This window comes from Babylonia areolata, chromosome 2 (assembly GCF_041734735.1).
Source record: "Babylonia areolata isolate BAREFJ2019XMU chromosome 2, ASM4173473v1, whole genome shotgun sequence".
Taxonomy (NCBI): Eukaryota; Metazoa; Mollusca; class Gastropoda; order Neogastropoda; family Buccinidae; genus Babylonia; species Babylonia areolata.
In genome coordinates, this window is record NC_134877.1 from 59,556,617 (window position 1) to 59,571,315 (window position 14,699).

General features: G+C 42.2%; 1 protein-coding gene across 1 annotated transcript in view; it reads left to right on the forward strand.

The window, feature by feature from the left end:
• The first annotated feature begins 571 nt into the window (after nt 1-571).
• Nucleotides 572-14,699, forward strand: part of LOC143277924 (sodium-coupled monocarboxylate transporter 2-like) — a 37,043-nt gene continuing 22,915 nt past the window's right edge. The window contains exons 1-8 of the mRNA XM_076582903.1: nt 572-625; nt 6,233-6,365; nt 7,459-7,752; nt 8,148-8,199; nt 9,008-9,075; nt 9,465-9,545; nt 10,262-10,335; nt 14,318-14,449. Coding sequence (XP_076439018.1) covers nt 6,246-6,365; nt 7,459-7,752; nt 8,148-8,199; nt 9,008-9,075; nt 9,465-9,545; nt 10,262-10,335; nt 14,318-14,449 — 821 coding nt within the window. The 5' untranslated portion in view covers nt 572-625; nt 6,233-6,245. The remainder of the gene's footprint in view (nt 626-6,232; nt 6,366-7,458; nt 7,753-8,147; nt 8,200-9,007; nt 9,076-9,464; nt 9,546-10,261; nt 10,336-14,317; nt 14,450-14,699) is intronic.

Below are 14,699 nucleotides of genomic sequence, written 5' to 3' on the forward strand. Positions count from 1 at the left end.
TCTTCATTGGAGACAACCTCTGGCCATCTGATGTTCAGGATGTTTCTTAGACATCTGTTGGTGAATGTCTGAAGCTTGTGGGTGCTGGTCTTTGTCACTCTCCACGTCTCTGAGCCATAGAGTAGAACCGACTTCACGTTGGTGTTAAAAATCCGGATCTTGTTGCGGATTGAGAGGGCTGAGACAGTCCTGACACCGTCCTCATACATGTGGGTGTAAATGACTTTAGAAATCTCGACGCACAAGCAGCCAGCAATAAACAGACCTCAGCTGTCCAACAAATAAGAAGAGAAATGAAAGCAAGCAGCGAGATCGTTATCAGCAAGGACACACACACACACACACACACACACACACACACACGCTTTATCACACCAAAGAGACATTCGCATTTATAGGCCTGTTTACTGACATGAAACACAAACACAAAAGAAACACACAAAAAAACAGCCTAAGAAATCGACACGCTCTGTTAATCCTTTAGAACCAGTCGGTGGTGGCACGATGTGTTACGTTGTATAAAGCGCGAGTGAAAGGCAGTTCATTTCATACACACATATGCCACTCAACTGTCCTTGTGACTACACGCGTTCCCATAGTCTGTGGTCGATGAGTGCTGTGTGAGGTAATGCATTAATTGTGTTCTCTTTTAATTTTTCTGTGACTGTTATCTTCTTCTTCATATTTTTCTTCTTCTTCTATTTCTTCTTCTGCTACGTCTTCTTCTTGTCCCTTCATAAAAGTTTATTCATGCGGAATTTCTTCTCCATATTTTCACCCTGATGTCCTTCTGTGGGAAGATTTAAAAGATACTTTCATTCACTTTCTCATTGTCTCTCTGTCTGTCCGTCTGTCTGTCTCTCTTTCTAGAAATTTCAACTTTTACTACAGTAAGCACTGTTCATGAAGCAATTCAGCTTCATTCAATAGCGATAGAAAATCAGCTAACTATTTGGGCAATGTCAAAGTGTGTCTGGACAGATACGGCTTTTCTGAGGTGTGGCTCAAAGGCATTGCTGCAAATGGGAGTGTGTTTCTAAAACGTTGAAACATAGGGGGATATATTGTTTTCTGCAGTCATGGATATCCAAAATGAATACTAGCCGATTACTGTTTTGATAGATCCTTTGAATCACTCCTATAGTGAGAACAATATCTTATACTGATAGCTATTAATAACCTTTCTTTTTTAGGCCGGTGACTTATAATAATTATTTTGTTGAAGGAGCGGAAAGTCGGGAAAGACATGGAATCAGGACACAGCACACCCGATATACATGTCCGTACTTTTCCTTTTTGTCGCATTTCATACCTGGTCAGTCATCTGACCAGAGCCTGCTCTCTATCTCTCTTGCTGTGTTGCGGGCAGTGTGTGTCGTGTGTGTCCCCACAATGGCTGACACCTCGCTACGTATTGCTGCACTGTCTTCTTCTCACTGTTTTCTTCTCCTAGTTGTCTTCTTCTCTTTTAGTTCTTCTCATTATCTCTTCTCTTCTTCTTCTTCTGCGTTCACTCGTATGCACACGAGTGGGCTTTTACGTGTATGACCGTTTTTACCCCGCCATGTAGGCGGCCATACTCCGTTTTCGGGGGTGTGCATGCTGGGTATGTTCTTGTTTCCATAACCCACCGAACGCTGACATGGATTACAGGATCTTTAACGTGCGTATTTGATCTTCTGCTTGCATATACACACGAAGGGGGTTCAGGCACTAGCAGGTCTGCACATATGTTAACCTGGGAGATCGTAAAAATCTCCACCCTTTACCCACCAGGCGCCGTCACCGTGATTCGAACCCGGGACCCTCAGATTGACAGTCCAACGCTTTAACCACTCTGCTATTGCGCCCGTCGATCTCTTCTCTTAATTCTTTTCCTTTAGTTTATAACTATTGTAAATAAACCAACAGAAAACCCCATTTGTGACTGGCCTCTATATGTTCCTGGCCTGTGCGTGGGATCTTGTCTATCCTTTCAATTAATCATATTTAGTTAAGTCTTTTGTGCCGTACCCTTGAATAACCAGTCGGAGCACGGCCACATTTATTCACCTTTTTTTTCTCAAGGCCTGACTAAGCGCGTTGGGTTACGCTGCTGGTCAGGCATCTGCTTGGCAGATGTGGTGTAGCGTATATGGATTTGTCCGAACGCAGTGACGCCTCCTTGAGCTACTGAAACTGAAACTGAAACTTCCTTTTTGTACATACTGCGAGTACCTGTGAATTATTTACATGATGGAATGCCCTGAGTTGGCGTGTGCTCCATAGATACCAGTATCCACATAGTCTCAACGCATTATCAATGACTTTTATCAACTTCTTTGATTTTCATCAAGTTTCATTTGTTGTAAAAGGTACCTTGAAAACTTTTAATCCATGCTAATTATATTTGCTTTTTGACTCAGTTGTATAAACAATGTGAATCAAGTGATCAGAAACTCTAGGGAGAGCTGGACAGTACAAGGTCTTCAGATAAGAAGCCCCCCTAAGTCAAGTGTTTCGGCCCTGAACTCCTTACACTATAAAGGGGCCGGGAGGCACCCAATCTCATGACTCTTGGATGCCCTTGCATTGCCGCCTTTTCTTTCTTTTTTTTCTGTTTTCCTGGTCCTCAGCAGGTTCGAACCCGTGCCTCCAGGGTGGTCGCCACTTCAGTACTGAGTCACCTTTTCTGGCAGACGTTTTAACCACTGAGCCATCATATGCCTAGTTTGAGTAGGGAAATTTAATCCTTATGAAGTTTACTTTCATTCCTCCTCGACCAGATCCAGCTGGAACTCTTTTCTGCTGCTTCTGCCATTGCCTTAAGAGCTATGTCCTCTCTCTGCCAGAAATCGACAGCTGTTTCATGAGGCTGTGGGCAGATGCGCCCACAAACCCTCTTGTACCAATCTCTATGGCAAGGATTTTGGCTTGGAAGCCATATTCTCTGGCTAGGCTAGCATACTTCTCAGTCTTGTAGATGTGGGCTTCCTCCATTCTGCTTTCGTATGGCACAGTGAGCTCAATCAGAATCGCTTGTTTCGTTGCCTTGGAGTGGAGTACTATGTCAGGTATCATGCCGCTCTTGCTGATGATTCCTGGGTGTTTCTTCCCCTCTGGTAGGTCAACTGTGCATTCCCAATCTTCGGCACCATCAAGCAGCCCACGTTTCCTTGCTTTGGAAACTTTGGATGCTGTTCCTGGCCAGATTTTATTGCCTTCCGCCAAGCGGAACTCTACTGGAACTTCTGGTGGGGTTGGTGCTCCTTGGACTGTGCTCACCACGTGTGCAATTTTTTTAAGCACTTGGTTGTGCCTCCCTGTGTACCGTCCTTGGCTCAACGCTGCTTTGCATGAGCTGAGGACATGTTCCACTGCTTGTTTGCCATGGCAGAGTGGGCACTCAGGGTCATCTGCTTTCCCCCATTTCACCAAGTTTGTATTCGAGGGAAGGAGGTCGTACACAGATCTTAGGATGAAGCTGATCCTCAGAACGGAACAGAGTCTCTGTGGGCCTTTCCAAATACAATAGACTGAGCAACACACTAGACGCAACGTTCTTGGCATCAGAGATCTTTTCCCATCCCTCTTGCGCCCAGTCAGTTGCAGCCTCTGTGAGTGTGTGTATGTGTGTGTTTGTGTGTATGTGTGGGTCTGTGCTTTTGAGTGCGTTTGTGAATGCGCGAGAGTGTAAGTGTACACAAGTGTCAGGAGAGTTCTGTGTACGTGTGTGTGTGTGTGTGTGTGTGTGTGTGTGTGTGTGTGTGTGTGTGTGTGTGTGTGTGTGTGTGTGTGAGGGGAGGTGGGAGTGCGGGGAGGAGGAGGAGGTATGTGAGTGTATGCATGCCTACACTGTGGGAGCAACAGGATATTGGAACGTATATATATATATATATATATATATATATATATATATATATATATATATATATATATGTATATATATATATATATATATATATATATATGTATCTTTGTATATATGTGTGTGGAGTTGGGGGTGGGAGATATGGGCGTATGTGTGTGTGCTTGTACAAGTAAGTGTTCATCTCTGTGAGTGTGTGTTTGTGTGTGTGTGTGTGTGTGTGTGTGTGTGTGTGTGTGTGTGTGTGTGCCGTGGAAGCTGCGATACGTAGACTAGAAATGAGTGTGTGGAGGAGGGGGGTAGAGGAGGTGCAAGGTAATGTGTGTGTGTGTGTGTGTGTGTGTGTGTGTGTGTGTGTGTTGGAGCTCATGTACGTTTATATGTATTTGACTGTGCTTTCATATCTGTGAAACTGCATGTTTGGTGCATATCTGTTATACATGTGTGGGTGTATGTGTGAATGTGTGTCTTCATTTTTTTACATTTATTCGCTTATTTATCACCATTGTTGTCTTATTTATTTATTTATTTTTTATTATTATCATTTTATTAGTATTATTATTATTACTACTACCTTTTTCTATATTATAATTATTATTTATTTATTTATTTATGAAAGCTTATCTATTATTTATTCCCCCGTGTTTTTTTGTTTGTTTGGTTTTTTTGTTTTTTTTCACAAGGCCTGACTAAGCGCGTTGGGTTATGCTGCTGGTCAGGCATCTGCTTGGCAGATGTGGTGTAGCGTATATGGTTTTGTCCGAACGCAGTGACGCCTCCTTGAGCTACTGAAACTGGGGCCATGTTCCACATGTCGCTCCAGCTGAGGCTCCTTTGGAGTGCATTTTCCCATTTTGTCTACTGCCCCTGCTGGCCTTGCTGGACTGCCTTCTGAACTCTTTTGTCATCCTCTTCCTTCTTGATCTCCTGTGTGATCATGTCTCTTTTTGCTTTCCCCCTTGCCTTGGACCACCATTCCATCTTTGTCAATCCCAGGCCCTGTCTGTTGGTTTGGGTGTGTCCTATTATTTCCTTCGTCTTAAGGCTTTCTTTCGCTGCACTGACTGCCTCCCTGACTTTCCATTTTTCTGCCAGTCTTCAGCTTGGGTTGGTTGGATATTACAATACTGTCACCTGAGTCTTCGAGCATGCTGAGAGGTCTTGCCTTCCCTACCTTGTATTCTTCGACAAGGGACTTCAGAGGTAGCCTCAGCTTTGCTTGGCGACAGTAGAGTACCACGTTAGTGAGACCAGGCGGGACACCGAGACATTTACGTGTGATCTTTGCCTCAGTCGACTCGACTGTGCTACAGCTGATAAATATTAGGAGAGGCCAAAGGAGCTTTGGTATCAGCATGGACTGTAGGCACCACACTTTGTATTTGCCAGATAGGCCACATTGGTCTATGATATGCAGGCCTTCTTCTGCTGTCTGCTTGGTTTCCTTTCCTCTTTTTGCATCTTTCAGGGACTCATCATACCATCTTCCAACGCTCTTGAATGGTTCATCTGACACCGTTGGAATGGCTTGGTTGGCCACAGTGAATGTGACCGTTTCAGTTACCTTTCCTTTACGCAGTGAGAGGCTCCGTGATTTCTTTGGTTGGAAGTTCATCCTGGCTGAGGAAACTAGCTCGTTCAGCCGCTTCAATATTTCATGGGCGTCATCCTCTTTTGTTGAAAGGACTGTTGTGTCATCCATGAAGGCTTTCACAGGAGGTATCCGTTCCCTTCATTGAGGCCTTCAAGATCACTTCCATCGCCAGCACGAACAGGATTGGAGAAACTGCACAGCCCATGGCTATGCCCACATCCAAATTGATCCAATGTGTCGTGTATTCCTTGGTACTTATATTTATTTTTGACTCAGTTGTGTAAACAATGTGAATCCATGTTATAACCCAGTGTTCAGCTGTCTGTGTGTTCGTAGTAAACTTTCACATTGCCGTTTTCTCTGGAATTATTTTGTCAGTTGACATCACACATGGCATGAACAAATACAGAACTCATTTTAATGATTAAAATTTCTTCAATATTTATTTTGTTTATTTTTTTAAGTGTCCATGAAAAGAGTCTAGAAGGTCATGTCTGTCTTGTTTTGTTTTGTTTTTATCTAAAAAAAGAAATCCTTTATGATAAATGAGTAGTTTGAGGGAAAATGTTTTTTGCTGGTCATAAGCTCAGAGCTGTTATTGTTAATGCCTTAAGATTGTCTTGTCTACCTTTCAGCAAGAAGAGGGAAAGACAAGGAATTGGTTATTAGTTTATGATACAATGCTGAATTCCTTCGGATAGGCATTGTATTCAACTGTGGCTGAATAGTGATGGTATAAGGAGGGTTTCTATCAAACGGATGTTCTAGATTAACATTTTTCGCCGAAGCAGGACACAAGCAGCCATGACAGAACAACTAACTCGTCTGCACTGGGCGGACTACGTGGTGATAGTGGTGTGTCTGCTGGTGGCCCTTGGTATTGGGGTGTTCTTCGCTCTCTTCAGAGGAGGACAGAATACCAGGGTCGGTGACTCTGTGTGTGTGTGTGTGTGTGTGTGTGTGTGTGTGTGTGTGTGTGTGTGTGTTTGTGTGTGTGTGTGTGTGTGTGTGTGTTTGTGTGTGTGTGTGTGTGTGTGTGTGTGTTTGTGTGTGTGTGTGTGTGTGTGTGTGTGTGTGTGTGTGTGTGTGTGTGTGTGTGTTTAAAATGCTTTAAAACATTCATCATCATCATCATCATCATCATCATCATCATCCTCATCTCCCTCTCCTGGACCCTGTCTCTCCTTTTCTTGTTCTCCTTCGCTATCTGCCCTTTCCTGTCTGACTTTCTTATGTCCATCATATTCACACGTATGGGCACGCACATATAACCAAAACCTTTTACTGTGTCTTTTTGGTAGTGTTGTTTTTCTCTGGAATTCTATGTTTTGTGTCGTTGTTGTTGTTTTTGTTGGTTTGGTGATGCGTGTCTATTTTCTTCTTTGCTCTTTTTTTTTATCTCTTTTTTATCATGTAAACTAAACTATAGAGTTTTCTTTTGAGGGTAGCACCAAAAACTTAGTCAGTTTGTCCTTATTCTTGTTCTCTCTACGCTCGGCTTATGTCAGAGACTGACATAAGCTTGCAGTTGGACAAACAGCGAACTGACAGCTGTGTAATCAACGACTGTATGATATCGACTGCAATGGAAATTAATATACAGCTTTTATGAAGGACTATGTCTCTGAAACTAGGAGGAACGATTGCGCTGGCTCTTATTGCTGCAGCCTTGGTGGCTAGTTGGCCTTTTGGGACCATCCCCAACGCCGACTGTACTAAATCTGTTTTGGTCGATAAAATAGGGGTGTAACTTGGAAAAAGCTCTGTCGACTTTTATCAAAATTCTTGCCCAGAAAGTCGGGAGAGCAGTCGCTTCTACTGTTGATCTGATGGCTATAGCCGAACTCGACTGACTATTATCATGATTATGATCGTCGTCATCGTCATCATCATCATCGTCATCATCATTATTATCATTATTGTTTCTAAGATTATCATTATAATTTTCTTATTATTATCATGATTGTTATGATGATGATGATTATCAGAAATCATTGTGGGCGTGCCCTTTCATCAGGAGGCCTACCTCATGGGCAATCGACGCATGGGACTGGTCCCCGTGGCCCTGTCTCTGTTCATCAGCTTCCAGTCGGCCATCTCACTCATCGGCTTCCCCTCTGACACGTACAACACGGGCACCATGATCTTCTACATCTCCGTGGGCATCTCGCTGGCCAACGTGGTGGCTCACTTCACCCTGGTGCCTCTCGTCTACCCGCTGCGCCTCACCAGCATCTACCACTACCTGCAGCTGAGGTTCAGGTCATACGTGGTCAAGACGATCATCACAGTCATCGCCATGCTGCAGACGGTAAGTGGTAGATCTGCGAGCTTCGTGGACCCCAGCCTCACCCCCACGCCCCACACACACTCAGACGAGCGCACCCACCCACTCACAAAAGCATGCACACAGACAAAGACACACAGACACGGGGGTTTCATTTCTGTTTCTCTTCATTGTTTTGTAGTTTGTTCAGTGTAATCCGTTATTGTAACCATTTTAAGCAAAACAGCAAAGTAATCCCTATGCTAAGAACATTCTAGAAGAGAAGACATACTCTTAACATCAAAGCAGGATAAAAAAAAATGCTGCAGCAATTAAAAAAAAAAAAAGTACAATGAATTCACATTCTTATACAAAAGACATTTCCCCATACAGAGCACATTCATATATTGACATGGCACTGATCTGTTCTCTATGTGCAGAGTCTGTACATGGGTATTGCTCTGTACACACCAGCGCTGGTATTGGAGGCAGGTAAGAAAGTTTTGCAAAGAACGTGCAGGTTGAGTTCCTTTTATTCAGCTCAATGGTATAACCCGGTAAGCAATCATGCTCATTCACTTGTTTGACTGATTAATTTATTTTTGTTTTGTTGTTCATTTTGTTGTTGAAAGAGTGTACATCAAATAAAAGACATTAATACATGCAACTAAAAAATGGACCAGTTGTCGTCAGGCATGGCATCATTTCGCTCAGTCTAAGGGCATGTACAGAATGACGTAAGTATGGAAAAACCAGGGTACTAACATGAAAGGTGTTATCCTCGGTTTTTCTTTCCACCTTTCATTTGTTAATTCTCATTCCATGTCAGTGAACTATTTCTGTCTTTGTCGAAAACAGAATGCCAAGCACCTTAAAGACTACTGGATTCCAGGCAATGTAAACATGAGGTATATATTTCATCCTTGAATTTTTCCTCGCCCATATTCAAGCCACTTGGGGTTTGTTTAAGTTCATTTTCAAGTCTGATATTGAAGCAAAGTTCATCAAACATTTCATCAGAAATACCCATTATCAGTAGTAGTAGCTGTTGTGGCTGTGGTGGTGGTAGCAGCAGCAGTAGCAGTAGTAGTAGCAGTAACGGCAGTAGAAGTAACAGCAGTAGTAGTATTGTTATTTTCAAAAGGGTTAAAATATCAAGACTGTTTCGAAGTTTCGTGCCAGGAATGATGGTAAAATGTTTGACATTGATACACGAGCTAGAAGGATGGTTGTCATAGCTATTTCATTCCGATGATTTGTATGCGTTTTGTGAAATGATGATATTTCTGTTCTGCTGCAGTTGCTGGCCTCTCCCTGTGGATGTCCCTGGTGCTTGTGGGTAGTGTGGGGACCATCTACACTGCTATTGTGAGTGTGTGCACGAGCGCGTGCGCATGCGCGCGGGCGTGCGCGCGTGTGTGTAATTGTTTATGCATGTGTTTGCGCGTACGCTTGTGTGTGTGTCTATGTGAAATGTGTATGTATGTATGTATGTGCATGTGTCTGTGTTTATGTGTATGAGCGTGCGTGCGCGCGCGCGCGTATGTGTGCGTGTGCGTGTGTGCGTGTGTGTGCGTGTGTGTGCGCGTGTGTGCGTGTGTGTGTGTGTGCACCCTCACGGTGTGTGTGTGTGTGTGTGTGTGTGTGTGTGTGTGTAATAATTGGTGAATTTTGGGACTGACGAGGTTTTGAAACAATCTTAATAAGTGTGTGTGTGTGTGTGTGTGTGTGTGTGTGTGTGTGTGTGTAATGCACAGGGAGGCTACAAAAGCGTGATATGGACAGACGTCTTTCAGACTGTTATCGTCTTCAGTGGAATCGCGACCGTTCTCATCAAGGTACTTATGTTACGAGGAAAATCACTGTGCTGTTTTTGGATTTGCAAAGCCACTAGAGAAATAACATAATCCAACTGGTACTCTGCCTTTCTCATAATACCATGAATACGGCTAGTCACAACCACTCTTGTATACACACACCATGTTGCGTTTCATAAATCTGAATTTCAAATCACAGACATCATCCATATGAAGTATCAGACAAATGATATGTATTTCGTCAGAAAACTGATTTATTTCCTGTAAATAGAGCTTTTAATATTGATTTATCGAACATGTTTTGTTGACGTTTTCATTTGTTTGTTAGGATGGTAGCTGTGTGAGAAGAGAAAGATTATCATTTATATTATTGTGAGTGTTAGTGGTAAAATTATGGATGGTTTTGGGACTGACGAGGTTTTGAAATTATCTTTAAAAAGTGTTATTGTTGTTTTTTTTCTGCTTGAGATGATTACCAAACGATTTTTCTGTACATTCAAAGAGTGTTCTGTGCTATATACTATTGCATGCAAACATTTGAGAGTGAGTTTTTATAAATACGATAATTGATACAGACCCCACTCCCAACATCACTCTGCGTTCATAGTTCAGTCCACTTGATCTGACTTGATTAAAACGGTGAGAGATCGTGAGAATGGATGAATTGGTGATGGATGGATGGTAGGATGGATGGACGGAATTCATTACATGCCCAAACATGCCTGTTCTCCATCCAGGGACTGATTGATGTTGGTGGGTTCACCAACATGGCCACCATTGCTTCAGATGGCGGGAGATTGATCTTTGCTGAGTCAGTGCTGTATGATGCTCTCTCTCTCTCTCTCTCTCTCTCTCTCTCTCTCTCTCTTTCTCTCTCTCCCTCTCTCTTTCTTTATGTTTGCTCTTTTGGCACTGGTACAAAAGCAATTTTCTAATAATCGTAAACTTTATGTAGCCTTCATTGACTTCGAGAAAGCCTTCGACTCCATAAACAGACATCTGCTATGGCCAATATTGTTGAAAAATGGTATAAGAGGTAACTTGTATAAGTGTATTCGGAGTATTTATGATACCGTAAAATGTAGAGTTAGATGTGGTGCACAGTTAACAGATTATATAGCCTGTACAGCTGGAGTAAAACAAGGTGATGTGTGCAGTCCAGTGTTGTTCTCCCTTTTCATAAATGAACTGGCCATTGATGTTATTAATAACGGAAGACATGGTGCCACTTTTTCTTTTGATGCATTTGAATTATTTATCTTGTTATTAGCAGATGACGTTGTTCTTTTGTCAAAACTATTATTGGTCTACAGACTCAGCTGAATAACTTACAACGTGCAGCAAGTTCCCTTCAACTGAAAGTCAACATGTGTAAGAGTAATATCATTGTATTTAGAAAGGGGGGATATTTAGGTTCACGGGAAAGATGGTTTTATGATAGTATTACAATGCCTGTTGTCAATGTTTATAAATATTTGGGGATAAATTTTACTACACGTTTGAGCTTTGTTTCTGCTTGTAAAGATCTTGCTAGCAGGGCCAAAAATGTCTTATTGTGTGTTATAAAAAGATTATCTTCGTTAAATAATACTTCTCTACAATTGTTTTTGAAAATTTTTGATGCTCAGGTACAACCCGTCATGCAATATGGTTCTGAATTATGGGGTCTGCATAAAGCCGCGTTGGAATGTGAATCTGTGCACTTGTTTGCGTTGAAGAAATTTCTAGGCGTAGATCTGCGTACACCAAATGATCTTGTTTATGGTGAAACAAATAGACATCCGATATATATTAACTCTGCTATACAGTGTATACGTTATTGGCTTAAGTTGTTACAAATGGAAGATTATAGAATACCTTATAGAGCTTACAAAATGTTGCATGAGTTAGATATTAGGGGAAAGAGAAATTGGGTCACAGATGTACGTATTTGTTTATTTAGATATGGATTTGGTGATGTATGGTTGAATCAAGGTGTTGGTAGTATAAATCAGTTTGTAAGACTTTTCCGGCAACGCTTGATTGATTGTAGATGGCAGGACTGGAATTACCATATTCCAAACAGTGAAAGATTTAGTTTCTATAGAACTTTAGGACATACGCATGATGTTAAACAGTACTTGGTATGTAACATGGACATGTATTTGAAGTATGTAACAACAAGATTTAGGTTAGGCGTGTCAGACTTAGTTACACATTACTATAGATACAGAGATTTTACTGACAATGATTTAATTTGCCCACTATGTAAAGAAGACAAAGAAGACGAGGTACATTTTGTTTTTCGTTGTCCAGCTCTTTGTAGAATTAGAGAGAAATATATACCACCTAAGTACTATCGACAGCCATGTTTATTCAAACTGAGTTTATTATTGTCATCCACGAGACATGCTGATATATGGAATCTGGCACTGTTTTTACACCAGGCATTTAAATTTCGGGATATCGTGACATCTTAAGATGCTGTACTTCATTGCAGCGTTTATGTAATATGTGTACTTATTATGGCTGGTTATATATTTTCATTTTGCTTGTTATTACTTATATTGTCACTTACCCCTTCATAAGGGGCCTAGGCCTATTAATGAATAAATAATCTGAATCTGAATCTGAATCTCTCTCTCTTTCTATCACATTATACACGGGGTTGTTTTCTTCAACTGAGAGTTGACTTAATGAATAGTTACATTACTGTGTTCCAAAAACGTAGTCATTGTATTTTGGCAGCAAGGGAATCCTGAACGTGTGATGAACTTGAGGCGCATCAGCGTGTCCAGTAAAGGTAGAAACGTCAACATCGCGTGCTTTAAATAATGGAAATCTGCTTTCACTTTCAGAATAGTTTCAATTTTAGGTTTGATTTATCGTCTTGTAAGGTGTCGAACTTGGGGACAATCATGTCGTAACGTGTCACATTGAAAGTAACTTCAGCCATAAGCATTAACGACATTGTAACGAAAAAGAGCCCCAAGGGAACTGAAATGGAGAAACCAACACATATATATTCTATATTAACGTAATAGCACACTATGTTTGTTAATAGTTTATGTGAATAAGAATGGCTGCTCTCTGATACAGTGAAGCCTACACATAGCTGTGTGAAGTAGATGTAAAAGATAAACGAAAATGAATATTAAACAGCTGTTGTTTGTTTTGGTCAGTCAAAACGTTCAGAAAATCGACCAGTTTTTTAAATGAAAGAAAATGAAATTTCGACTGTTTACGGGTAAGCAGGAATGGGATTTCATATTAAGAGCAGCTTTGATCGATATGAAATATATGAAACATTTTGCACTGTACCTGATGTGAAACCATTTTTGCAGCTTAGATCCGACAAACATTCAAAACGTTCAGTGGCAGGATTAATATTTCGTTATTTAGAAATTGTACAACATACTGTCTTCAATCGAACATTAGATTTTTCAAGATAATGTCCTCTGTTCAAATATGGGACTTAATTAACCCTTTCATCACCAGAAGTGCAGAGCTAGCTGACTACAAACCAGCTGAGCAGCAGTACACTTCTGTCTAAACCAGCTGTGCAGGAGAGGGAAAACTGTGTCACCACCAGCCCACTTTAAACTGCCATAACTTCGCTTTTACTCATTGGATCTTCTTCATTCATAGCTCATTTTAAAGGGCAATGAATGCAAATTACGATAACTTAGACATAACACAATGTAATAAATGTGCACTCACCTAATGCAGAGATGGGAAGAACGCACATACACACACACACACACACACACACACACACACACACACACACACACACACACACGCACACACACACACACACACACACACACACACAATCACCAGCAATTCCATTAGGGCACCACCACACACTCATTCTCGGCCAGTCTGGCGAATTCTTCTTCACCGTCACTGTCAGCAATCGGCATTCCAGTGGGCGAATTATCGTCTAAATTCATTTGCAATGCCTCCGTGGTGTTGTAAACACCCTTTCGTTTGTTTCCTGAAGTGCTGGCCATGCTTTGACCGGAGAAATCTGCTTAAATAATTCGGAAATAATCGACAATGTGTGTCACCTTGCAACTGTACTGTAGAATAGACGTTCGGGAAGCACGTGGTGAACATTTTGAACTTGTGTGGTTTCACGAAGAGAAGAACGAGCGAGGTTGGTAACTAGCGTACAGGTCGCTGATCAGCGCTTGAAGCGTTCAGCTAGGAAGTCGCCGATCGGCGCCTGTACCGTCGAAAGGGTTGGCGATCAACACTTCATTTTGAGTTGTCCAGTATTTATTTAACTAAGAGCAGGGCTACATTGCATGAGCGGATTTTTGCAGTGCTCATATTAAAATATGTAAGCTAAAGTTTAATAAGTTCCTAAGTCTATGGATATGAACGTTGAGTTGGGAACGTTTTTAAAGCTCAGGTTTAGAGGGCCCAGGGCGCCATAGCCTTTTACAACCTCTGGGGCAGTGAGATCTTATTCACTGTCTAGAGCTGGGCATAGGAAGGAGGGGCCCCAATCCTCTCCGTCCGCCGTTTTAACCTTCCCCAGCAGAAGTCAGAAACCCATTCACACCTTTTCCCAGGGACAAAACACCATGCACACGAAACAGGGCCTCGTACCCTAGTAAACGATGGATCAGAAGTACAACGCCTAACCGTCTCTGTCACGGCAAACTTGGCGTTGCCAAAATCGCTCATGCACCTCAGTCCTGGGCTCCAAGCCAACCTTAGATACACACACAGCTGAACTGAAACCAATGAGTGTGACAGTTCTGCAAAGCAGACAGCCATGTGCCGTGTGATGGTTTGGCCAGGCTGGACCCTAGAGAGCGGCACTCTGTGTGGAGCACGACCATCGGGGCCTGCTTCATGTGGATGGTGTATGTCTTCAACCAGACCACCGTGCAGCGGGTCTGCTCGCTTCCCTCCCTCTCACACGCCAAGAGGTGAATGTTTATAGGTCTTTATCTGTCTTTGCTTCTCTCTCTTTACCCCAGGGCTCTCCCTGTGTTTCTGGCACACCACAGGGTAATCTGTATGTCTGTCTCCCCCATCATCTCCCCACCCTTATCACACCACTCATCACTGTATAATGTGTCTGTCTCTGCCTCTTTCTTCTTCTCCCCACACTTATCGCACCACATGACACTGTATAAGGTGCCTGTCTCTGCCTCTTTCTTCTTTCCCCCACCCTTA